This window comes from Aulonocara stuartgranti (genome assembly GCF_965226115.1).
Source record: "Aulonocara stuartgranti genome assembly, chromosome: 2".
Taxonomy (NCBI): domain Eukaryota; kingdom Metazoa; phylum Chordata; class Actinopteri; order Cichliformes; family Cichlidae; genus Aulonocara; species Aulonocara stuartgranti.
The window spans coordinates 32,084,662-32,110,262 of record NC_138940.1 but is presented as its reverse complement, the minus strand read 5'-3'; the positions used below and the strand labels follow the sequence as shown (position 1 = coordinate 32,110,262).

Sequence of the window (25,601 nt, the reverse complement as noted above, 5' to 3'; positions counted from 1 at the left end):
CGAAGCTCCACATGCTATCCAGACCACCGACAGGTCCGGCATGCCACAGCTGCTCTATCACGTGATGCATACTGCTCCGACTGCTAACGTTCTGAGGTGAGTTACGGCGTGTTGCAAGTTTTGCCAGGTGCTTTCGTGATATTTAATGGATCGGATTACATTTTTTATTTTTCTCCGATATCCGATCCAGTAATTTAGGTCAGTATCGGACCGATACCGATACGTAATATCGGATCGGTCCATCTCTAATCTTAGCTTCATCATCATCATCTACTCTCAGACTGAGCAGAACTTGAAGTGTGACACAAAACACGTGACAGACTAGACAGGAAACAAGACACATAACCAAAGAGACATAGCTGAAACAAAAACTAGAATAAACCTCAACTAAATCTTAGCGAACAATAACACAAGAACTTACTATCATCAACTTAACACAAAAAAACATAAATAAACTCAAAACGCTGGGTCACAGACCCAGCCCCTGATAGAGTCATGTGAAAAAGAACGTACCTCTTTTAATTCTAAATGTTTTTAGGTATCAGAACTTTTAAAATCGTCCGGTGCCCAGCAAGTCTTAAAATCAAGGAAATTTTGGAAGTTTGTTTCATCTTGAGCATTGTTGTGTTTACACAGTGCCAAGGGGTAAAGACATCACCACTGATCTTAGAGATGCAATTGTTACTACCCATGAAGCTAGGACCCCAAGCATGTTATAAGCTCATGCAGTATAAAAAAGGTTTTCTTAAATTGTGTATAACATTACAGACAGATTTTTTTATATTCCCTAATTATTAACTAACAACCTGTATTCTATACAATTATCCTGAATATAAAAATACAATCCTAGGTTATACAGAATTATCACAAATAAACAATAAGCACTTAATATAGGTTTTTCCAATTTCTTAAGCTGTAGTCATCTTGATTCCACCTCATCTCTGCAGTTGTACCCTTTTTACAGACATTGTTGCTACAGACAATAATCCACTTTTTCCCTAAAATACTAAATATGGTTCTACTATAAATGACACAAACCTTATAACCTTGTTAGGGTATTTACAGGAATATATATGCACTAGACTCTAAAGATATGGCCAAATGAAATGTCAAAACTTACAGATTTACAGTTTCAGAACACAATATAGTAACTGTTTGATTATAGGGCATGTGGGACATTTTCTGACATTTTCTTCATTCTCATCAAGCAGATTGTATTTTCTAAAGTGACACAATATGACATCGGCCACACTCAGACACAGGAGCTGAGTAAGCGGTTATGCAAATCTTCTCATCAACCTGAATAATCCTGCACCTCATCATCACCAAGTGGTGTGTGTGTGTGTGTGTGTGTGCGTGCGTGCGTGCGTGCGTGTGTGTGTGTGTGTGTCTACACTCAGATTTGAGGACCTTTGAGCAGTTCATGGTAGGCGTGACTGATGAATTAGTCATTTTGTAGACTAGAGAGCGAGAGCACCGGATGTTAGCCGTGCATGAGAAGCTGGAGAACCATAAAACTTAGAGGTTATGTCACGGTTCTGGGTCAGTTTGACCCAGTATTTTGAGTTGTCATGTTAGGTGTGTTTTTTGCATTATGGATTGTTTTCTTATTCTCTTGTAGTTCGTGTTCTGGTTCATGTTCAGTAGTTAGTTGTTCCCAGTAGAGTTTAGTTCATTCTCCGGTTGCCGTTTGTCTATTTATATTTCGTGTTCAATAAACCACCTTCACACCTTCGCTACTTCCTGCAATTGGATCCTCCTTTATTATTTCCACACGGCTCATCTCACTCGCCGTGACAGGTTATCCACCAATCATGAAGCACTTGTCGCAAAAAACACTTGTGTTATGTTAATGTGTGTGTTTCTGTGTGCGTATTCACATGTGTGCATATGTGTGGATGTATGATTACATCTAATTATGAATCAATCAAATCATGACACTGCATGTGACTGCCTGACGTTTCGTGTCATGTGAGAGACAGCTGAGAAAAAGAAGCAGGGCAGAGAAGCAAATATGGGACGTACAGCTTATAGTTGTGCTGTTACTGTGTCTGTTGCTGTGTCACGTTTATTTAATTTTTTTAATGTGCATGTTGTTTTAACAGACCAGGGACATGTGTGATGTTGATAAAGCAAAACTACAGAGGGTAGAATAATAAAAGCAGCCTAATCAAAAAAAATAGCCAAGAGACAAAACAGATGTTTATGCATGCTTTGTGACCATGTGACCGCAGCTCATCAGAAACAAAAAGTAGAATGGATTTGATAATGAAATAGATAAAGACAGTGTAAATCAGAACAAAAATACAGTTCGACAGACAAACGCAGAGAGAAAGCTTTGATGTGTTCTGGTTGATTGTGTTTAGTGTAGCCTCCTGCACCTGCAGCTAATCATCTAGTTCTTCTCATCTCATCTTATCAATTGCTTGTTTTTTACAGCCCATATATATGCCCCATTTTACAACACTACAACACACAATTATTAAAATCCCACATCATATTACATTTCATATCAGCCTGGGGCGATAAAGACAGTGTTTTTGTTCCTGTAACAGAAGTAGTAAGTCATTGAGAGCAGGCAGAAAAAACATGGATACTGTAATTGTTACACCCCTGAAAACAGGGGGAAAAGAATCACGAGAGTGATTATGACTTGCGTCTCTCATGCAGTAGTTTATTGCAGAGAAAATGAGCAGAAACGTTTCACATTCTGTACTGCTAAATGTCACATGGTGGAAGAAAAACACCAAACAATAAACCGAAACACCAAAGTGCTTATCATACATATACTTGAGCAGGTTTCCTGACAAAATGGCTGACAACCGTGGTGTTTTTAGCTCCTGCCGTTATCTTAATGGCCATTACACAGTACAAAACACAGCTCAAAACCGCCACGTATATGTGCACAAAACTGCAATGTAATGCTTTTAACGCTTACAAAACAATGAAGGATTACCTCTTAAATATCTTAACAGTGTACACATTGGAAATATATCAACTTTTAAACACTTTTACCTGAAAACAGGGGGAAAAGAATCACGAGAGTGATTATGACTTGCGTCTCTCATGCAGTAGTTTATTGCAGTGAGGAGAACGCGCGAAAGCCCCCTAGTGGAGAATAGAGACACTACTAATCGAGCCCAGAAAAGGCTTACTAGCCGATCACTGATGTATAGATTGTAGTTCTCTTAAGTAACATGAAAGCCATTAATATAACATGAAAAATAATAAACTCTTAACCACTTTCTTACCATATTTACATTATTTTCATCCTTATATCAACAGATATGAATTAGTATTAACTGAACAGTTTTATATGCAATAGTCATTCAACCTGTCACACTCTCCCCCACTCAAAAAATGTCGTCCCGACATTATACCAACAAGATGCTTTTCAGTCTATATTCTCTTGTAGTCAGGACATCAACAGTAGAGTGAACCAATGTCCTTAATTCTGTGGGTTTAACACCTGTTTCACCACAGTCCATCACTGGTGACTGAAGACAAAGTCTATAACCAGTCCATATGTGAGTCTTCACAAAGTCTATTGTCTATGGTTATAATCCACAGATGGGGAAAAGTTCATGTCTTTTTCTTGATGACAGTCTTTAAGTACAGTTCTCAAGTCATCAGTGGAAAAGTGTCAACTTACATTTGCTGGAGTCCATACAAACCAATGGGCTGGGTGCAGTATGACTGCACAGCTGGAAACCATGGAACCAGGCCCGGGTACACAGGAAGCAGTTGCGGTGCTGGCTGAACACTGTAGCAAGATGGGGTGCCCAGTTGGTCATACGTCATCCGTCTTGGCGGGTGTCTCTCTCGCTGTGGCCGCTGAGGTGTCTCCTCCTCAAGTACAACAGGTGGAGGAGGGGCAGGTATGTCACCTGCAGTGGGCTCTGCCTCCTCACAAGTTGTCTCCACGGCAGCTGGGTCAGGCGCCTCCAGATGGTCTCCAGCAAGAGGCTCTGGTGTTGGTGCAAGAGCAGGGACTGAAGCTGCGGGCTGAGACGTTGCTGTGAGAAGTTCTTGTTCTGATGGCTGGGACACAGGTTGAGGTGGTGTGTAATGACAGCGGTATTCATCAACACTGCCCTCATCATCAGAGTCTGGCACAACAGCGACAGGTTTATCAGTCTTTTTCTGTTCATGTCTTGTACGATTATCTTTTTCAGGCACTTTTTCAAAAGGTAAGTGGTCACATGACATAAGCAAGTTTCTGTGAAGCACTCTAGAGCGCCCTCTGCCTCTCTCCGGTCTTACCTCATAGATAGGGAGGTCAGGCCCCATTTGTCTGACTACTGTGTGAACAGTGTCCTCCCAATAGTCTCTCAGTTTCCCTGGGCCTCCTCTAGGTGTCAGGTTTTTGACCAGAACTCTCTCGCCAGGTTGTAACACAGAACTCCTTACTTTTGTGTCGTAGTGTCTTTTGCCCTTTTCAGCAGCTTTCTTTGCATTCTCATTTGCTATAGAGTATGCTTGTTCCATGCCCTTTCTCCATTTTTCAACATAGTCTCTGTGGTCACTAAAATCTGTTTCTGAGTACAGTCCAAAGAGCATATCTACTGGTAGCCTGGGTGACCGTCCAAACAGTAGGTAAAATGGGGAGTAGCCAGTGACTTCACAACGTGTGCAATTATATGCATACATTAACTTGTTGATAGATTCCTTCCAGTTTGACTTTTGTGTTTCAGTTAGCGTTCTAAGCATTTGCAACAATGTCCTGTTCATACGTTCAACTTGACCGTTCCCCATTGGGTGATAGGGTGTTGTCCTAGAACCGGCCATGCCACACAGTTTCTTGAGCTGACTGAATAGCTGATTTTCAAATTCACCTCCTTGGTCATGGTGAATGCGACAGGGGAAGCCAAACTTTAGGGCATAGTCATTGAATATCAGGTTTGCAGCAGTTTTGCCTGACTTTGAGGTGGTGGCATAGGCTTGGGCAAAACGTGTGAAGTGGTCAGTTATCACTAGAATATATTCATAACCGCCTTTGCATTTTTCAAGATGGAGAAAGTCTATACACACCAGCTCAAAGGGCTGCGTAGTTACAATGTTTGTTAAAGGAGCTCTTGTTTCATGGCTGGGCTTTTTCTGCTTTACACAGGAACAAACGTTGGTCACATAATGCTCGATGTCTGCCTGCATGTGTGGCCAAAAGAAGCGTTCACGTATCAAAGACACTGTGCGATCAACACCTTGATGGCCCATATTATTGTGCAGCTCTTCAAGTACAGTCTTTTTGAACTGATCTGGCAGGACTAGCTGTTTCCGGGCAGAAGTGAGCCTGTACAAGATGCCATTGTTATCTAGTCTTAACTTGCCCCACTCTCTGAACAAGCATTTTGTCTTAGGGTCAAATGTTCTTAGCTCTTTGGGCAGTGGTTTTGAATCTGTCTGTTTACACTGTAATACAGGGCTTATAACAGGATCAGACTTTTGCGCTTTATTAAGCTGTTCTTTTGGTATGGGTGTGAATGTTGCTTCTGCTAGCTCACCGTCTGCTGTGACTGACATTGCTGCAGCTGAGAGTGTCCATGCGGCAGGTGTGTCTTTCTGTACCTCAATGGCCTGGATAGCAGCTGCAATAGTGTCCGGTGGCACTTCCTCAGAGCAGTCTCTCATCAAGGTTTCGACATCAAGTGGCATTCTTGATAAAGCATCTGCATCACTGTTTTCCTTCCCTGGTTTGTACTTAATGGTGAAGTGAAAATCAGCGAGCTCAGCGACCCATCTTGATGTGGTGGCATTCAGTTTGGCTGTTGACAGAATGTACGTTAGCGGGTTGTTATCGCTATAGACAGTAAATGTTGGGGCATAGTACAAATAGTCTCTGAATTTGTCAGTGATAGCCCACTTCAATGCTAAAAATTCTAGTTTTCCTGCATGGAAGTGGTAGTTTTTTTCAGCCGCTGTTAGAGTACGGGAGCCATAAGCAATAACTCGCAGCTTACCATCTTGTCTCTGGTACAACACTGCGCCTAGCCCTTTGTGTGAGGCGTCTGTGTGTACGATGAACGGCTGTGTGAAATCTGGGAACCCCAGCACTGGTGGGTGGAGCAAACAGTCTATTAGTTCCTCAAGCGCACGTTGATGCTGGTCAGTCCACACGATTTGTTTTGAGGAGGGCACAACTTGACTGGCTCTCTTTGGTCTTGCCCTTGTCCCTTTTGTGGTGTCTGAGTTCTCTGTGGTTTTGTCAGCTTTTAACAGTTCATACAAACAACCTGCTTTTCTGGAGAAGTCTTTTATGTATTGTCTGTAGTAGGAGAGAAGGCCTAACATTTTTCTGAGCTGACCAACATTTTGTGGTTTTATACCTTTGAGTGCTTTGACTGCTTCAAAATCTGCAGGATCCACTTTACTGCCCTCTGCAGACACTATTCTGCCCAAATAGCGCACCTCAGACTTAAACATGTCACACTTACTTGGCTTAAGCTTTATACCAAAGCCTCTCAATCTCTGGAGCACTTTTCTCACGTCCTCCAAGTGATCTTTGAACGTTTTGCTGTAAACTAATGTGTCATCCAGATAGGGGATGCAGATGTTGTCGCGCAGCCCATCCAGGCACTCTTCCATACAGCGCTGAAATGCTGCAGGGGCATTCATAAGTCCAAAGGGGATGCGAATCCACTCATATAATCCCCAGGGGGTCACAAAAGCAGTGAGTGGACGACTTTCTTCTGACATGAACCCCTGGTGGTACGCTTTCCCCTGATCTAAAAGCGAAAACCAGGAGTTTCCACCCAAACTGTCCATAATGTCCTGGACGCGTGGGATGGGCTGGCGATCAGGATGGGTTTTCCGATTCAGGTCTCTGTAGTCTATGCACAGTCTTAAAGTACCATCTTTTTTCCTAACACAAACAACTGGTGAGGAGTATGACGAGTCTGACTTCCTGACCCAGCCTTGTGCTATTAAATCATGCAGGTAACTTTTCATCTCTTGGTAGAGCGGCCGTGGCACAGACAGGTATGTTCGTTTGACTGGTTCGTTGTCTTTGAGTGATATGGTCATTTTCAGTTTTTCAATACAGCCTATATCATTGTCTGTTTTAGAGAAAGACTGGCATTCCTCTCTGAGCATCTGTTTTGCTAATACTCTCTGCTCTTCACCCAGGTGGCTAAGATCTACAGGTGGGTCCCACTCTTCGCTAGCGCTACACTGGGCTTGTGTATTTGTCTGGTTAACAGTAGCTACAGATGTGGCTTTTTCAAACACCTGGGCAGGTAAAACAGCTGTAATAGTCTGAACCGAGCCAACTAATGTACGGCCTGGAATGACAATTTCATGGTCAGTTGGGTTAGAGACACCTAGTGTTATGACAGGTAAAGTACCCTTCTTAACTTTAACCAAAGTGTCAAAAAACTCAAGATTGTCTGGCCACTGGGGGTTTAAGTCTGGCTCAAATATCATGACCATATCTTGTTTAAATGGCCCTGCTGCTATACGACCCTCAACATGCATGTGGCTTTTTTTTGGTACAGTAATACAGTCTTTCTTTGTCATCACTTTGTACTCGTCAACTGCATCTGCACTAACAGCCTGTATAAAAGCTTTCACCTTGTGTCTTTTGAGGCTGGGAAATGCTTTTCTCACTGTGCTGTACAGTTTAGCTTGGTCAGTCTTATTCACAATGTATTCAATTACATTGTAGCCTATAATAGGGCATGTGAGCTGAAAGCCTTTCATTACCAACATGGGGATGGTCAATTTCTCAGTTTGTTCAGTTCCGAAAACAAGTTGGAAGGTTGTCTCAACCCACCCAAGATATGGCATGTTGGTCCCATTTGCTGCGGTCAGGGTGAGTTCAGATGTGTCCATAATATCTGCTACATCTCTCAGCTCTGTGTGTGGCAGATAGTCCTTTTTCCACTTCTCATCGATGATTGATACCTGTGAGCCTGAGTCCCATAGAGCTTGAAGCCTGTGGCCGTCCAGAAAACACTCAACCAGACATTGCCTGCCCACCAGAGATGTGACTTTGTGAGGGGAATTTACATAAGCTGGCGACAGTGGTACCTGGACAGTCTCATTTTCTTTCTTAGTCTTTAAGCCAGTGCATTGTCTCTTATGTTGTCTCCAGTGTTGTTTCTGGCATGTTCTTGAACAATAAAGTGCGTTTTTACATGCTGAACACTGTCTCATGCCTGACTTTTCTTGTTTACAGTTGGAGCAATGTTGGGACTTGTGGATGATGGGCATGGTTAACACTCGTCCCTCGGTGGTAACCATTGCTGGTTTAAATGTTTCTCTTTATATGGTCTCATACCTCTGCTTCTACATCCAGCCTGAAAGTGTTCTCTACTCCCACAGAGGTAGCAGTGGGTGCAGCGCTCGTTGACTCCATTCTGCTGGCAGATGTGGCACCTCCTCTCACGGCGGGCTGGACTACCTGTGTAGTGCTGTACAGGATACTGAGGGGGTGGTGGCCTTTGACGGGGGCCCTGGAAGCTATAATACTGCTGGTCCCTATCATACTGCATAACTGGTGGTGGGGCATATGACTGAGGACCAGGCACCGGCTGCTGTAGAGTTTCTTTAATCTGAGCTATCTCTGCACTGAGACCTTTCAGGGAGGCTACACCTGTCTTAAGCTCCGCTAACTCAGTTAAAAGCTCGGGTGGTATCTTAGCTTTAGCTTCTTTCACAGGGTTCTTAGCTGGTGACACATCATCTGACTGCACTGCACTCACACTTGTAGCAGTCTGTGATGCTAAGCATCTCTTCTTGTTTTTCCTTTCTGCCTCATTGGCACAAGCCATATTTAACCGCTCTAACAGGAGTTCATCAGGTGTCTTAGAGTCTAACAGGAGTGGCTGCATATCTATCCTGACACTGTCACTCTGGAAGCCTGTGAGTATGGTGTGCAAACACATACGCTGGACTAAAGCTGGGTCGTATTTGAGTCCTGACTCTGATTCTTGGGAAGCAAATAAGACTTTCTGCTTTAGATCTAAAACTCTCATCAGGAAGCTTTGAGCAGTCTCTTTTGGGGTCTGCACCTCAGAGGCAAGTTGTTTATACAGTTCGGTGGCGCTCTTCTCCTGGAAATGGGAGCGCAGTATGCGGCGTAGAGTCGGAAGGGTGAGTTGAGCTTTTCCCTCCAAATAGCTGCGTAGTTGCATACCTGGCAAGATAGCTCTGATGACAGCATCTACAATGTCAAGCTCTGAGTAGCCTCTGCTCAGTCCATTTTCAATCTGGTGAGCAAGACTGGAAAATGTCAGTTTGTCTTTTTGACCTGGTTCGCCAATCTGGCCTGATATTTTGAAATCTTTCTGCCAGTAAGGGCTTGGTCGTTGGGGGGTACTTGACACAGATGAGTTAGGGACAAAGCGATTACCTTGGGAGTGAGAAATAACCGCTGTGTTAACTGCATTAGCTGTCTCTGTTACCAGTGTGGTTGCTGTGTTTGGTTGCTCTCTGTGTCCTGAATCACCCTCTTCATTTGCATTTGGTTCAGTCTCAACAATTGTCTCTTTCATTATTTCAGCAATCTTATCATTAAGCAACAACAGTTCTGACATTCCTTCATCCTCAAGTACTGTCATACCTTCTCTCTCAATGTGTATTTGGATGTGTGTTAGCAGTGACAGTCGTGTTTTTCTGCTAACATCTATTTTCTCTGCAATGCCAAGGAACTCGCAGATTGACACTAGTTGATCTTTGGACAGAGTGTGCATTTCACGCACAACCTCCTCTCGCAGCTCTTCCACCGAAGACATTGTGGCAGTAGGCAGGAAGAATTTTGCATGTACAGGTGACGCTGAGCTGAGTCGTTTTTGCAGCCCCTGATGATCTCTGGCTGGCCTCAGGAAACATGCGCTAAAACACAGCTACCAGTTCGCCTCGACAGCAACACTTTCCTCACTGCAGTCTGCCTGGGTTGTAGTGGGGGGATTTAGCTGGCTTGGACTACGATGTGCAGATTGTGGACACCGGACATCTAAGCAGCTATCCCAGCGGTGCCTCCAAATGTTACACCCCTGAAAACAGGGGGAAAAGAATCACGAGAGTGATTATGACTTGCGTCTCTCATGCAGTAGTTTATTGCAGAGAAAATGAGCAGAAACGTTTCACATTCTGTACTGCTAAATGTCACATGGTGGAAGAAAAACACCAAACAATAAACCGAAACACCAAAGTGCTTATCATACATATACTTGAGCAGGTTTCCTGACAAAATGGCTGACAACCGTGGTGTTTTTAGCTCCTGCCGTTATCTTAATGGCCATTACACAGTACAAAACACAGCTCAAAACCGCCACGTATATGTGCACAAAACTGCAATGTAATGCTTTTAACGCTTACAAAACAATGAAGGATTACCTCTTAAATATCTTAACAGTGTACACATTGGAAATATATCAACTTTTAAACACTTTTACCTGAAAACAGGGGGAAAAGAATCACGAGAGTGATTATGACTTGCGTCTCTCATGCAGTAGTTTATTGCAGTGAGGAGAACGCGCGAAAGCCCCCTAGTGGAGAATAGAGACACTACTAATCGAGCCCAGAAAAGGCTTACTAGCCGATCACTGATGTATAGATTGTAGTTCTCTTAAGTAACATGAAAGCCATTAATATAACATGAAAAATAATAAACTCTTAACCACTTTCTTACCATATTTACATTATTTTCATCCTTATATCAACAGATATGAATTAGTATTAACTGAACAGTTTTATATGCAATAGTCATTCAACCTGTCACATAATTGCTTTGAGAATCCTCTTTGGGTGAAAAATAGCAGCGATATGCTTCAGAAGTGATGAAAAGCAGATGTGCGATCAGAGATTCTTATTGATTGAAGAGGTTAAAATATGGTGAGTGACGTGAAATTTTTCAGCCTTCCGCGAGTAACTGAAAATAGATAAAAAGTCAGAAAAAGAGAACAAGTGATGAAGAGGAAAATTGCCTTGGAGACTTGATGAACCAAGTTTCACATGTTAGTCAAGGATTCATTTGTATCACTAACTTTGCAGATTTATAGTGAAAAGGTAAGAGTACGTGTAAGGAAAGCTTATGATTCTGAAACTATGGTAAACCTCGTCCTTATTTTCACAGAGTATTTCAGGCATGACGAGGCTCTTTATTAATGATAATTATACCAACGATGACAATCAATTTGGCAATGATACGCTGACATTTCCAAATGCTACATGTTGCGCCGATATTAAGTAATTATTTTTTCATTAATTACTTTTCTGCAGTCCATCATCTACTTAATTGGTTGAAATATATTTTTGCATGCTATCTCTGACACGGCTGCCTGCGGTTTTAAAATTTTGGACACACTTTGAGATTTTTTGTTTCCGTCCTAGCTTTTCTTGGCCTCCTTTTGTCTCATGGGAGATTCAAATTCGAAGCCAGTACCAAAAAAAATCCTTATCAGTATACAAAGGACAGGTTTCTTTTTTTTTTTTACAGCTAATGTAGGTCAGGGTAAAGCAAGCAACATAGCAGACTTCATTTATTTTACCTCCAAGCACTGAGCAAATTCTTTCAAATATTTACTTCAGTCCAATATAAAATGAGGAAGCTATTTGATTAATATTGTATATATTAAGGCTCACTAACCAGAATGCAGTGTAGTTTGCATTGCTGGAAATATCTCTTTAGTTTGAATTAAAGAGATAGCTGCAAAGAGAAACAGAGTATAGACGTGAAAATGTACACATTAGTAAAGGTCCTCTATATGATTATATAGTTAACCCAAAGTATGCAGTGTATTTAATATATTTTAGGAAAAAATAAGATCTTTTCATGTGGCTGTGGGTTCACTCTGGGCACTCCAGCTTCCTCCCACAGTCCAAAGACATGCAGTTAGTAAGGTTAGGTTAATTAGAGATTCTGAAGTGCCCATAGGTGTGAATGTGAGTGTGAATGGTTGTCTGTCTCTCTCTGTTAGCTCTGCGACAGGCTGATGACCTGTCCAGGGTGTAACCTTCCCTCTTTTCCTTTGGTTGCTGGGATAGGCTCTAGTCTATCTAGTGACCCTGAATTGATTAGATGGGTGTAAATTTATAAATTATTCATAGTCTTTCTTTACAAAAATTTCAAAAAGTTCCAGGAAATGTCCAGAAAAAAAACACAAAAGCATTGCCATTTTTGCTTCAAGATCGTTTTCTCTTACACCTCTAAGTGGATGCCATGGTGCTGTGAAAAAGGGTTAGGTGTTTTACAGAAGGTGTTTGCCCCCTTCCTGGTGTCTTTGTTTCTGTATATTACTGATATATAAATGTTTCAAATCATCAAATAATTTTGATGTTGGATAAAGAGACCCCAAATAAATAAAAAAATGTAGTTTGTAAATAGTCATTTCATTTATTAGGCAAAAAAAAAAATCTGTCCTTTTTAAATTATGAATTAACTGTGATTAACCATATTTTTTTGAAAGCTGAGTTCAATTTCACCAGTCTGTGCCTGATTACTGATTACTTAAGTGCTTTCTATCTAACATTCACACTCCAGTGAGTGCATCAGAGAGCAACTGTATTTTGCCTATGGATACTTTAACACACAGACTGGTGCAGCCAATCCTCTGATCATCTTCTGCTCTACCTCCTGAGCTACTGCGACCCCTGTCTGACAAAGTAAAACCGGACCAAAGATCTCAAAAAGCAACACATCATGCCACGATCTAAAAAAACTCAAAAACTGATGAGAAGCAAAGTCATTGACATCTAGCAGTCTGGAAAGGGTTACAAAGCCACTTTTTAAAGCTTTGAGACTCCAGTGAATCACCATCTCCACAAATAGAGACTTCATCTGTGACGCATCCAGGAGGTCAAAAAAGAATCCAGAACAGGACTTAAAGAACTGTTGACAGTGAGTAAAGATTATGTGGCTGTGGCCAAAAATCGTATTCGCATTTTCAGTGTGTTTTTAGTAGACGTTACAGTAAAGCTCCACATTGACAGCATCTCCCTGAGGGATCAGTTCACGGTGCAGAACCCTGTGAATGTTTGGGGGAGAAAAGCATCCTTCAGATCTCTTTCCTCATCTAAAGCACTGAACCTTCAGCTAAAAACTGCTCTCAGCTGCTTGGTCGTGGTAAGAGGTCCAGCTATCAACACCAGCAGTGGACCTTCATGGGTAATACACATCAGTTTTAAAAAGAAGTTCTAGTTTGCTGTCTGTGCAGGTTTGAGATGAAATTCCAAGTGATCTTTATTGACATCTTGGGAGCTTCTGCAGCACTGGAAGCTGTCTGGGTATGCCCGAAATGATTATCTTGAACAGGAAATTAGCCAAACTTAAATTGGGTAAGGTTTTTATGGGCTAAATTTTAGAACATTTTGATCACACTTAAGAAACATTATGTATTCTCCCAGGTAAAAAGACCTTATAATAAGAGAAAAAGAAGATCCATCCTGGCTTTAGATGATTTTCACACCAGGCTTTTACTTATTTAATATGCACATACCTCCTGCTAGCAGCTGCCATTTTGTTGGAGGAGACAAGCTCTTATCACCATCACACTAAAGAAACCCATGGAGTCTGCAGTCGCCACACAGCAGAAGGTCTGATCTGAGATGACCATCTTATTTAACCTGAGGAGTGAAATGGATCGGCACAGATGCTGGGAGGGATGAAGGTGTCATGAGGAGGTTTAAAGGAGGTTTTGCAAGGTTAAAAATTACCAGACAACCTCTTCCCCCATGATTTAGCAGTGTGTGTGTGGCATGGGAAGAGCTACTGAATCTGATGTATTATTGTTCATGCAGAGAGTAGAGATATCCTGTGGGTAGTTAATATTGAACACAGCAGGTTCAGAGAGTAGCAAATGTTGGGATCTCAAATGCCCGTATGGGGTTAGAAGTGTGCGTGTGTCTAAGTGTGTAAGTGCATTTGTGTGACTTGGCACACTTATGTGCAATTACAAAAATGCCCCTCTGTGTGGTGGCTTGTTAAATGCTATTTGTGCTGTACCGTCTTGCATTACTTTTTCTTGATGCAGTGCATTTCCACAGGCTCTGCTAATGGTTTGGCATCTAGTTACTCTGGCATAATGTGTGTGTGAGAGTGATCGGTGGTTACGCACATTCATGAATTACAACAGCTGCTGTTTGTCTGCTAAAATGGTGGTGTAGTGGTGCTTTGCAGCATTTTTTGCTCTCTCTGAGGACCAAAGTCTCAGGAACTCTGCAGAAAGCATGATTCATCTCAGTAAATAAAAGCAGATGTTGAGCTTGGCTGCAATATTGTCCGTCCAAAAAGCACTCAAACATGTTTCTTTACTGTAAAACAGAATTTGTTGGCTATTGTAATCACAGATAGACAGTGAAATTTTGCTTAATGTGTCAATACCCCGCTGTTTTTGTTTTTTACAATTTGTTTTCTGATCAGTAAATGCAAATTTAAATTGATATTGTTAATCTATATCTATATTACCATAATTGATTCTTAATATTTGACGCATTGGAATAGTAAACACATTGGAAGTTCCTAAATTTTTTCACTTCCAGCTTGGTCAGATCCTGCGAAGCCCCTTCATGAAGTTTGTGGCTCACGCTGTCTCCTTCACCATCTTCCTGGGTCTCCTGGTTGTCAATGCTTCCGACCGCTTTGAAGGAGTAAAGAACCTTCCCAACGAGACCATCACAGACCATCCTCGACAGGTGTTCAGGGTCAAAACCACCCAGTTTTCCTGGACAGAGATGTTGATAATGAAGTGGGTATTGGGTAAGTCACCCTTTCAATCAAATCATACACACACACACAGTGTGGCTGTGCACAGTTACAGCCAATTAAAATGCACATCAGTTGATTAGATTAGAATAGATTGTCCCTGTCAAAGCAGATTGTCCAACGTGATAAAAAATAACCTTGATGTGCCAAGTAAGCAAGGCACAGCTAAGCGTGTTCTTTTTTTGCAATGCGTGCACTTTATTATGTTATTAACCATGAATATACTTTGTCCTAGGTTTGCACATTTTTCTATGCTAATCCAAAGTTTCTTTTCAAGTTTTTTTCTACATACACCTTCACCATAAATCAGTAAACAGTCTGGAAATAGTCAGAAAACTTTTTGCCCACCTTTGATATGAGGTGTAATTCAAGTTTAATAGAGTGCCCTACCAGGCAAGTGAATGAAAGCCAAGGTTACAGCAACACAACAAATCATGCTCTTTTATCCTCCGAAGATCAAAAAGAAATTTTCTGGTTGGTACAGCGCAGACAGTAGCCCCGCTGAGTCCTAACGATAACCTGGAGGGAAATTGGGAGGTTGACCTGGGAGGCTGTGCAGAGGAAATATAAGAGGGAGGAACGGAATGAAAGAAAAATGGAAGGAAAGTTGGGAGTAGTTGAGGGCGACAAAAGAAAGCAGAGTAGGGTGTGTGCGTGGAATACAGGAAGGCAGGCGTGAGGAATCGAAGGAGATAGAAGAGGGTGACAGACAGGCAGACAAAGACAAACTTGGTGGATAAATAGCCCACAGCAGTATCTGTCAGAGCTCAGCTGCTTCCCATCTGCTTCCGCTCATGCACACACTCTAACAATATTATGTGTGTGGTCTGTGTATGTTGGTGCACATGTGCCTCTGTTTTTATTTGTTTATATGTAATGGCAACATTTTTTTCCCCATCTACAGTAAATTTTTAGCAGCCGCTGCACATGTGACTGTTTATCTACATGAATCTGTGAGTGTATGTGTGTGCATTGAGTGGTGGCTTAGTTAGATGTGGTAATTGTAATTCCGGTAGCATGCTTTGAAGGCCCAGTAATTGTTAGAGAGATGATACTGATCAGGGCGCCTTCTCTCTAGGCAATTTTAACTGTGTTTTGGCTCCAAATAGAGAATGGAGTGTGTATGTGTTTGCATCCACCTGATCTGTAAGTGCCACACGTCTGAGTGGTTCATTTTCAATTACAAGCTTTGTTGTCGACATCTGTTTGTACGTGCTTCATTTATGCATCCCTATATAAGTGCTGGCAACGGCCTCCTTATTTTTGTGTTATTTTTGTCTATATGTGTCTTTTATGTTCAGGCATGATTTGGTCAGAGTGCAAGGAGATCTGGAGTGACGGACCCAGGGAGTATGTCATGCACCTTTGGAATGTTCTGGACTTTGGTATGTTATCCATCTTCGTGGCATCCTTCACGGCACGCTTCATGGCATTCCTGAAGGCATCCAAGGCCCAGCAATATGTCGACATGCATGTACCAGATGACGACCTCAGCAGCGCCTCACTGCCTGATGAAGTGGCTTATTTCACTTACGGTGAGTAGTCAATAAAAAGAATCATGTAAGTTAAATATAAGCTACATTTATATTATAGATATTGTTATCAATATTATATAGAGGTGCTTGAATCAGTGTTGGGCTACATCAGTCACTGATAAGGAATAGCAAATTAGATGAGTGCAAAAACGCCATTAATTACAGAAACCCGGACTGCACATGATACTTGAAGCTGAAAATGTATTTCTTTAGATCCGCAACCGTTTTCCAAAATATATTGGCTCATTTTGAATTTGATGGCACCAATCAAAAGAAGATTTGACAGGGGGTAACAAAAAGGCTGAAAAGGGAAGTGGTTGTAAAAAGAAACAGCTTGAGGAGCATTTTGCATCTAATTAGGGTAACTGGCGACAGGTCAGCAACATGAGTGGGTATAAACAGAGCATCTTAGAAAGGCAGAGTTTCTCAGAAGATGAGCAGAGGTTCACCAATCTGCAAAAAAAAAAAACAAACGCATCTACAAATTGTAGAACAATATCAGAATAATGCTCCCCTGTGGAAAATTGTGAAGATGTCGAATATCTAATCAAAGGAGTCAGAGAATCTGGAAAAATCAGAGATGAGGCTGAAAATCAATATTGGAATGCCTGTGATCTTCAGCCCCTCAGGCAGCACTGCATTCAAACAAGGTGTGATTCTGCCATGGAAATCATGACATGCGTGAGCTCAATAGCCAACTACAATACAGGTTAAAGGTCTGTCATGGAAAGAAGAAACAATATGTGAATAAATGTGCCATCATGTCTGGACCAAAGTGAACTTAAAATGAACATCTCTGATGGTATGAGGTTGCTTTAGTTGTGGTACTGGCAACCTGCACATCTGGAAAGGCACCATCAGTCCTAAAAGGTATATACAGGTTTTAAATCAACATATGCTGCCACCCAGATGACATCTTTTTTCAGGGAAGGCTTTACATATTTATGAGAGAGAATATTAAAGCTATTACAACTTCATAGTAGACGAATCCAGATGCTAAACTCGACCCTCTGTAGTACAGACCTTTCAGGAACTGAAAAAACTTGGCACATCATGGAACAGAAAACTGGTCTTTTCAGTTACCAGATGTTTACTTGTTAAAAGAAGAGTGGTTGCATCCACTCTTCTTTTAATAAGTAAACATCTGGTGGTAAACATCATCCTGTCTCAGCTTTTTTGAGCCATGTTTGTTGGCATCAAATTCAAAATGAGCTAATATTTTTTCTAAAACACTGCATTTTCTCTCTCTAAAATTTGATATGTTTTGTTTGTTCCGTTGTGAATAAAATCTGGGTTAGTTCTCTTTTTAATTACGTTTTATGCAGCATCACTACTCCTTCAGAATTGGGGTTGTCACCTGGAGATCTTCACAGTAATAAAACAATCCCTGCAATGGTTGATTTGCTGCTACACACATGCTACTGCAGTCAGATGACCAGAATGAGTAAAAAAAGAATGACAAAAAAATCAACATTATCTTTAATCCCTGAATGATAAGCATGCATTCAGTTAAACACCAGAACAAAAACATGCCTCCACCATAGCAAACCCTGCCACAGGCTGCAGCCCACTGCACTGTGCACTTAGCGGTCCACTAATAGAACCTTCATCAGTGCTGTCATCTGGTGGCCTGACTCTGTCATGACATATCAATAAATCGATAAAGGTTCTATTACTGCACTCTCACATATAATCCTCATAAACCTTCCCCTAAATGTCCCAATATCTGTAAAGGTGTGAAAATGTTATACTAATAAACTATGATTTTGATAAAATAGTGAAATGGAAGCTCTTTTTCTTTTATTTGACTCATCTCTCTTGTATCTTACATTGCCACCTAGCCACATCAGTCTCCTTTGATATCTCAGTTATTTCCTGATCTCCCTCTCTCTAGCTGTCCTTACTTCTCCTTGGACACACTATCCCTTTATCCCTTCCCTTTGCCGTCCACACAGCTCAGACTAATTTCTTTCCCTCCTCTTGCTCCACTCGCTCTTCTCTTCAAACTTTTACTCTGACTTTCGTTTTTCCATTCCTCACTTAATCCATCTTCTTACTGCACCGTCTCCTTCGTCGAAATCCGTGCTTCTTAAAGCTGAGATTATTCTTCATAGAAACATATCTTACAAACATTTGGATCGCACTACAACCAGAGGTTTACTCAGTGCGTTGTAACCAGAAAGACTTTGAATAGCAAGCAATGGGACGATGAGTGACAAACTGCATGTGCACAGTAGAGTTTAAGGTAACACCGCTTTAACCCCTTCTTATGTAACGTTTAATATTTGGTTTATAAAGTGCTAGTACATATTCAGCATCAGCAACAGTTTGAAACAGTTATTAGCAGATATTTAAATCTTGAATCCCTCCAAGCTGGCTTCTGAATTAAAATATGGTAAATGGCCTGTATTTATATAGCACTTTACCAGTCCCTAAGGACCCCAAAGCGCTTTACATATCCAGTCATCCACCCATTCGCACACACATTCACACACTGGTGATGGCAAGCTACATTGTAGCCACAGCCACCCTGGGGCACACTGACAGAGGCGAGGCTGCTGGACACTGGCACCACCGGGCCCTCTGACCACCACCAGTAGGCAACGGGTGAAGTGTCTTGCCCAAGGACACAACGACCAAGACTGTCCAAGCCAGGGCTCGAACCGAATATGAATATCATTTCAGCACTAATTACAGAGTTTGTTTAACATATCAGATTTTATTTAGTGTAGTTAATTAGGTGAAAAAAAATGGCCAAAGATCCCTTTTAATGTCTGATTTGCTAATAAAATTATAATATTACAAAGCAACCATTCTGTGGCTTATTCTCCCTTCAGCCAGAAACAAGTGGCGCCCATCAGATCCTCAGATCATCTCAGAAGGCCTGTACGCCATCGCCGTCGTTCTGAGCTTCTCTCGCATCGCCTACATACTGCCAGCCAATGAGAGCTTTGGACCCCTGCAGATTTCACTGGGGCGCACAGTCAAGGACATCTTCAAGTTTATGGTCATTTTCATCATGGTGTTTGTGGCCTTCATGATCGGCATGTTCAACCTGTACTCATATTACCTCGGAGCAAAGTACAACCCTGCCTTCACCACGTGAGTTATACCTGGCTGTCGGAGTGGAGTAGTATATGCTGGGAGAATGTGTGTTACTATGTGTGGTCTGACCATCTCTCTCCATTTCTGAAACTTTGTCCCTTTCACTTCTCCAAAACTTTTCAGAAATATGGTGCAGCATTTTAAAACACAACCCCGCACTGATCATTTTACATAAGACGGCAAAAGGGAAAAAACAAATCTGTTAAAGTATTAAAGTTAAAGCACCCCAAGGACAGTATAAGACATGCCCTTTTGACTGAGGTCGTTCATTAAATCTGTGGCGTCTTATCAGAAGCAGAGATCGAACTTTAATCTACCCTCAGGCAATCGGTCTATTTGGTTAAATATAATATTGAGAAAGTGAATTGGATACACTGTTACTAAAATCTCAAGACACTGGTGAACTGTGATTTGATTTCATAGCTTTAACAAAATTGTGGATATGACACCAGTCATTTCCCTATCACCATTTTGTGTTTACTGAGCAAACCACTCTGCTACCGTGACCAAAAGAAAAATGAAATGAAACTGACATCACAGTAAGAGATATCAATGTCAGATTCAATCTGAGCTCTGGGAATTGCATCAATATTGATATTATTTCAAGGCCAGTACTGTCTGGAAGGAAAATGATACGGCAACTGGTTAATTATGAGGCCAAGCATTTCGACCTACTACTAAGATTTGAGCATATCAAAGCAACAAAAGCAGCGAGGAGAGCCTGCTCCATATTTGTGCCAGGCAAGACGCAGTGGGCTCTAATAACCAGAAAGTAGACAGTGTTCTGTCTTTATCCTTGTTCTTTATACTATATTCTTCATGCAAAGTAAAATATTTTAAGCTTTTTTGTTTTCATTTTGATGATTATGGCTTATAGCTTCCTGTAAATCATAAATCCAGTATCTCAGATTATTAGAATATTTACTATGATTAATTAAAACTGGATTTACAGTACAAGAATATCCAACTTCTGTATACAGTCAATGCTCTGTTAGGGCTTCTTTACTAAGAGTTCTTGCATTAATGCAGCATGGCATGGAGGTGATCAGCTTGTGGCACTGTTACTGATGTCCAGGCTGCTTTGATACTGGTTTTCAGCTTCTCTGTATTTGTAATTCAACTGTTTCTCATCTTCCTCTTAATAGTGCCCAACTGATTATCTATGTGATGCCGGTCAGGTGAGATAGTTAGCCAAACAAGCATAGTAATAATATGGTCAGGAAACCATGTGGAAATAGCACCTGCCCAGTGTGCCAAACCTAAGTCCCGCTGAAAACGTTAACGTGCATCTCCATACAGCTTGAAGGATGAAATGCTCTAAAATCTCCTGGTAGCTGCATTGTCTTTGGACTTAAAACACAGCGGACCAACCACCACTAGCACCGGCAGATGACAGGCATCGCAAATCATCACAGACTGTGGAAAATTCACTCTAAACTTAAAACACATTGGATTCTGTGCCTCTCTAATCACCAGACTTTAGGACCTTGATTTCTGAATGAAATGCAAAATTGACTTTCATCTGAATAGAGGACTTCGCCAGCAATTCAGTTGTTTTCATCCTTAATCGACAGACATTTCTGGCTCAGGCTCTCATTCAGGACTGGCTTGATATGAATGCAACAGTTGTTGCCCCTCTCCTGAAGATGTCTGTGTATGGTGGCTCTTGTTGCACTGACACCAGCCTCATCCATCCCCATGAAGCTCTCCAGATTATAGGCTTTTTTTTTTTCAACATTAATATTCTTCGACTGGGCACTCTCTGAACAGCCAGCCTTTTTTCAGCAATTACCCTCACACGGAGGGTGTCGATGATGATCATCATCATCTGGACAGGTATCAAATCAGCAGTCATCCCGATGATTGTGATATGTGGCGTCTACTGAACAAGACCAAGAGAAGTATAGTACTTACACCATCTGAATGAGTTGTAATCATTTAGAAATGAACCCTTTTTTAAATATGTACAGTATGTACATATCCTCTTGCACCCTCTTGCTATTAGTCCTCATTCTGCACACACAAACTAACCAGGATGAACTCTGATGTTCCATAATTAAAAATCATGCAGTTGAAATTCTGCTTTTTGAATGCACTTCACTTCCTTAAGTGCTGCATTCATGGTATTATCAGGGTCATTCATTTTAAATATGGAAATGCACCATTTAGCTGAACAACTTGTACTAACCATCTGGTGCCATAAACCACCCATACAATTTTTAAAATATGTTTTCACTTCACTTTTTCAGTATCAGCCACCCCTGTTAATTCACTTTCATACAAATCATTTGTTTTGCAGTATAAATCTGCTTATAAAGCAACTGGATGCTTCAACAAATCAGTCTCAATCTTAGTTATTCTGCCTTTTTTTCTTCATTTTAGCTTCTCCGTGTCTCTGCTCACCCATCCTTTCCTATCAGCTGCGATCAAAGTGGCAGCGGATGTTTCACTGTCATTGTCGGATATTTGGAGGAAAGTTATCTGTCTTAGATTGCTGACAGAATCATTCTGTTTATCATCACTCATCTGAGAAAGAAAACACTCTCTGAGGTCTCGCTCTGTCACCTATCATTACTCATTTTCTGAGAGAAAGACATCTACAGATTTAAATAGCTCACATTACAATATATCTGCTCAATCCAGTAAAGCAAATCATGTGTTACAAGTTGGTTTGTAATTACTCTGGTATATACTGTTCTCTTATTTACCGAAAATACAGGAAAATTCTTTCATTGCTTTTTTTGTCTTGCTTTATTCACCCTCCTAGTTTAAAGAGAGCCTGGGATATTTGTTGAGTTTTGCTAACGAGCCCAAATCTAATTTGTAGATTTAGTGCAGCATGATTTTTGCCAGCTTGTGCTGTGATCTTATTTGCTGTTGCTTGTACAGCAGTTTATCACCGCAACACAACCACAGATGAAAAATTAGACTGCATATTGTTAGGATAACCTTAGAGTATTATTACCGTTTTCGTTTTGGCCAGCTGTGCAGTGATTATAATTCAGTGTCCCTGGCAGAATCAACCATGTCAGACTGTTTGATATTCATCTGCCTGCCTGCCGTCTAATCTGCTTGTACACCTGTCAGTCCACCACCGTGCTTTTAGGTCTACATGTCCATTTGGTTCAAAAGTATCAGTCTACAAAATCCAGAATGAACACTGCTAAGTGCCAAAAGCAGGTAAAAAATCTGTTCAGGGAGTAAATCTCAATAGGCTACCCTCCTGCCTGCCAGATAAATGTTTTTACCCAAATTGTAATGTAATAAAAGCTACGCTAAGAGCACAGTTCTGCCTTACTTTGAAGTCATTTACTGACACTGTTTTCATCCTCATTTTTCAGTTTTTCCCTGTTTTGTTTTTTTTGACATCTTTTAGTGGCCAGAGCTGCTGACCACTGGAAAGAAAACTATTAAATTCTTCTCAACAAAGTTACACAGTGTGATTAGTATTCACAGCTTAAAGCAACATACCATACAATTTCATCTTTATTTATAGAGAACTTTAAAACAACCACAGCTGACACAAAGTGCTGTACACTGGAACTAAATAATAAAAATGCATAAGCTATAGATAAAACCAAATAAAAACAGTCAAATATCTAAAAGAAAGACTAAAACTAGCTGGGGTCGAAACATAAAAACAGATGATATCAAATACCAGAAGCAGTGATAGGAATTCCCTGTTATTTGTTTACACCCTGTCCTCATATGTCCCTATCAGCCGTGATGTATGTGTACCCGGGAGTAATTACCAACTTTATGGCCAATGAGCATTTGCCTTAAATGCCTTACCTTAGAATCCCTGATGATGAAAGGTGTGTGTCCAGACTTCTAGTGTGCGGGCTCTGCCTCTCCATGCTGACTCACTTTACACTTCTATGCTGTGCATATACAGTAACCCCTCTGCTGAGCCTCAGCATAGGGTCTCATAAGGCTGTGGGTTCTGCTTGGCTGCATGCATGGAGCCAGAGATTCAGGCAACGTGATGAGCAGGCAGACAGAGCAAAGAGTTAGCTGACAGAAAGGCGATTTCACCTGTAGAAACAGAGTCTAATGGGGTTGAAATGGTGAAAGATGGCCACAACCCGACATGCCGACATAATGTAGACTTCTCAAAAACCCAGGAACAAGTACAAAAAAAGACACAGTCATTTCCTTTGCGAGTGTGTGATCCAGCTCTGTCCATTGTCCTCTTATCACTTCACTCCTCTGCTTTAGAGATCAACATCAAGGCTGATTTTTTTTTAAAAATCTCTCAACTTCTGCTCATTTTATCAACCTCTGACTGCATTTGGGTGGGTGGGTGGCTGGAAGGGAGCAAGGGGGAGGTTGTCCATGAATTCTGGACTCTTGATTGCATACTCTGGCTGGGGGAGCTGTATAAAGATGCTTTTCAAATGGCAAAAATCTTAAATTCTGTTGTTGTCAGTTCAGCCACCAGAGGTCAGTCTCACATTCTCACCTAGTCCAAAGAGCGCTTGTCAGAGCAATGCCAGGACTAAACTGTGCAGAGAGACACTATTTGTTTTTGTTATTATTATTATTTATATATATATATATAAATGCCATCTATCTGTGCATTATGTATTTTCTATGCCTTTCTCTCCCTTCAAAAGACACTGCCCCATCCATGTCTTTTGTTCCTCGCCATCCAGCAGAGCACTTGCTGTTTGCAGCAGCTTGTGGGTAGTTTAACTAAATTCATAACCTTTTTTTGGACTTTTTTGCTGTTTAGTGTGTGAGCACTCTTGCTTAGTGCTCACACACTAAACATCGTCATGGATTAACAGTAGCTTGATTATAGTATGACCACCTAAAAGTAACTTAAAACTTTGCAGGGAATAGCATATGATCACCATACGACCAATAGGTGTGGGAAACATTTTAAGAACACAAACAAAACAAGTGTCTTGTGTCATATACTCCCACCATGTTATCTAATATCTATAATGATCATGTCAGTAGTATGGACCCAAATGCAGGAGGCGAAATCGCTTAAACAAAAGCAACCTTCAGTCGCTTATAAGCCCTAAATAAGCAAAGATCCAAAAAACACAAGGGTGTAAAAAGGGCGTCAAAAGGAACACCTCTTAGCAGCACACAAGGGAGTCCACGCAGACACTTTGACAAAGAATAAAGGGGAAGATGGGGCTATTTATACAACAAGGGCTGATTTGAAACAAGAAACATGAGTGGGGCGAGGCACGGGTGAAAACAAAGGAGGGACTAAAACTAATGCAAGGCATGAAAGAAAACCGAGCTTCAAAGTAAAACAGGAAATAACTAAAAACCCCATTCTAGGCATGGTAACAGAGCCAGGAAAAAGAGCCACTAACAGACAGAGAAGACAATGGGAGCCACCAAATTTACCACTAATAAAAATCAAGACGAGAACCAAAACATGAACCAAAACAGCCATTGCTAGAATAACCATACAGTAAAATCAGGAATCAAAGACTCAGTTATATCACAAGAAAAAAGCTCACAATCTGCTAGAATAAATATCAAAATAGGAATCACAAATATGACTAAAAATCCAAAACCCCAATTAACAGAACCCAAGACTTGTAACATTTTTTAAAATACAGTCACCGGCCACTTCTTATATACAGCTTGTTTGTAGGGGTTGAGCCCTGTTTTGCTTCAGAACTGCCTTATTTCTTCATGGCACAGATTCAACAAGGTGCCGGAAACATTCCTCAGAGATTTTGTAACATATTGACATGATAGCATTACATAGTTGCTGCAGATTTGGCAACTGTACTTTGAGAATGTAAATCTCTCATTAGACTCAAATCTGGTGACCTTGTCTAAAAGAGCCATTTCAGTGTATTGAGCTCATTCAAGGATTCAAGGAGCTTTATTGTCATTCGCATCACATGTTTACATGAGGTGGAACGAAATGATGTACACACGGTCCCAGAGGGAAAAGAAACAGAATAACGAAGAAACAGAACTTTTAAAAAGTGATAAAAAATAGTTTTTTTTAAATGGATGGTCATGATTAGCAACAATGCTCAGGTGGGATGTGGTATTTAAATTCTTCAAATGTACTAAGGGCCCATAGTATGCCAAAAAAGCCCCCACATAGTTACACCACCACTGCCAGCCTGAATTGTTGATAAAAGCCAGAATCCATGCGTCCAGGGTCCTTGCAACCAGGCAACATTTTTTCAATCTTCTGTTGCTGAATTTTAGTGAGTCAGTACAAATTGTAGCCTCAGTTTCCTGGTTTAGCTGGCAGAAGTGGCATGCAATGT

At 41.1% G+C, this 25,601-nt stretch overlaps 1 protein-coding gene across 2 annotated transcripts in view; it reads left to right on the top strand.

The window, feature by feature from the left end:
- Positions 1-25,601, top strand: part of trpc7b (transient receptor potential cation channel, subfamily C, member 7b) — a 68,992-nt gene that overhangs the window by 26,348 nt on the left and 17,043 nt on the right. For both annotated transcript variants that reach the window (XM_082545689.1, XM_082545688.1), the window contains 3 exons: positions 14,479-14,695; positions 16,003-16,236; positions 19,074-19,338. In XM_082545689.1, the coding sequence (XP_082401815.1) occupies positions 14,479-14,695; positions 16,003-16,236; positions 19,074-19,338 (716 nt within the window). The remainder of the gene's footprint in view (positions 1-14,478; positions 14,696-16,002; positions 16,237-19,073; positions 19,339-25,601) is intronic.